At 43.9% G+C, this 957-nt stretch overlaps 1 protein-coding gene across 1 annotated transcript; it reads right to left on the reverse strand.

The window, feature by feature from the left end:
• Positions 1-531: 531 nt before the first annotated feature.
• On the reverse strand, positions 532-756 carry SARC_17297 (hypothetical protein; the record flags this gene model as incomplete). The annotated part of the gene is made up of 1 exon (XM_014288607.1): positions 532-756. A coding segment is annotated over one exon (225 nt), but the record flags the coding sequence as incomplete, so codon positions are not given.
• Positions 757-957: the final 201 nt, after the last annotated feature.

The following is a 957-nucleotide window of genomic DNA, read 5'->3' on the forward strand; positions in this document are numbered from 1 at the left end:
TGATTGGCGAAGAGACTCTCATATTTAGAGTCAAGAAGTTCAAATCAAGTGCATTATCCAGGTCTATCAGCGGTCCAGAAATTGAGCTGTATGAAATAGTCAAAAACATGTTCAGCGTTCAGTATTCATTTTCTCTTTTTTACAAACTCAAATAAACACGGCTGAACTACACAGCACACACAATTATTCATATGTCTGTATATGTACGATGATTACACCAGAGATTGCGTGGTTAGTTGTGATCGCACGATACTTCTATAGTATCACATATGCAGATATAGGATTGCTCTTTAACGTTTCAGAGCGATCAGCACGTAGATTTGTCTCACGATTCGATTTGATAAGTACACCCTTCCCCACTAGGACACGCAGACAAAAGCGCAATGACCGAATTCGTGGTCCATAACTCACCAATATAGTTAGAGAATGTTAAGCAGCAAACCCAGCTCTCTACTTAGATGAATAGAATAATCTGAGAAGAAGTCTCAAATTACTCTTACATTCTCTCGGGCTGTCCTGCCTATACTTATATTAATACGCCGCAGCCCAGGCATCAACTTTAAGCTTAAGTACCGCCTGCTTTTCCGGTTGCGAATCTACATAGGATGTAGCTTTGGGGACCGCCCCCCGCTTCTCCCGTATCACTAACGGCGGTACATCCAGGAACTTCGGTGCTTGTGCACTATATGCGCTTTTCTTGATATCCCGTATTAGGGCTCGCGCCGCCTGAATTGGAGCCCCAATTATAGCCGCAAGCTGGAATATACCATCAAAATCACATGGTGCATCATCTTGCAAGGCACCAAAGTCTTCCTTGGTTTGATGCTCCATTTGCACCCATGCCATGTAATTCGGTCATTTGGGAAGATGTACCGGATCATCTGCCGTGTTAACGTCTTGCACAAGTGACTGGAACACAGCCTGTTTGGGCTCACTACTCTGTGTTATCACTGCAGG

Source organism: Sphaeroforma arctica (genome assembly GCF_001186125.1).
Source record: "Sphaeroforma arctica JP610 unplaced genomic scaffold supercont1.10298, whole genome shotgun sequence".
In the NCBI taxonomy this organism is placed as follows: domain Eukaryota; class Ichthyosporea; order Ichthyophonida; genus Sphaeroforma; species Sphaeroforma arctica.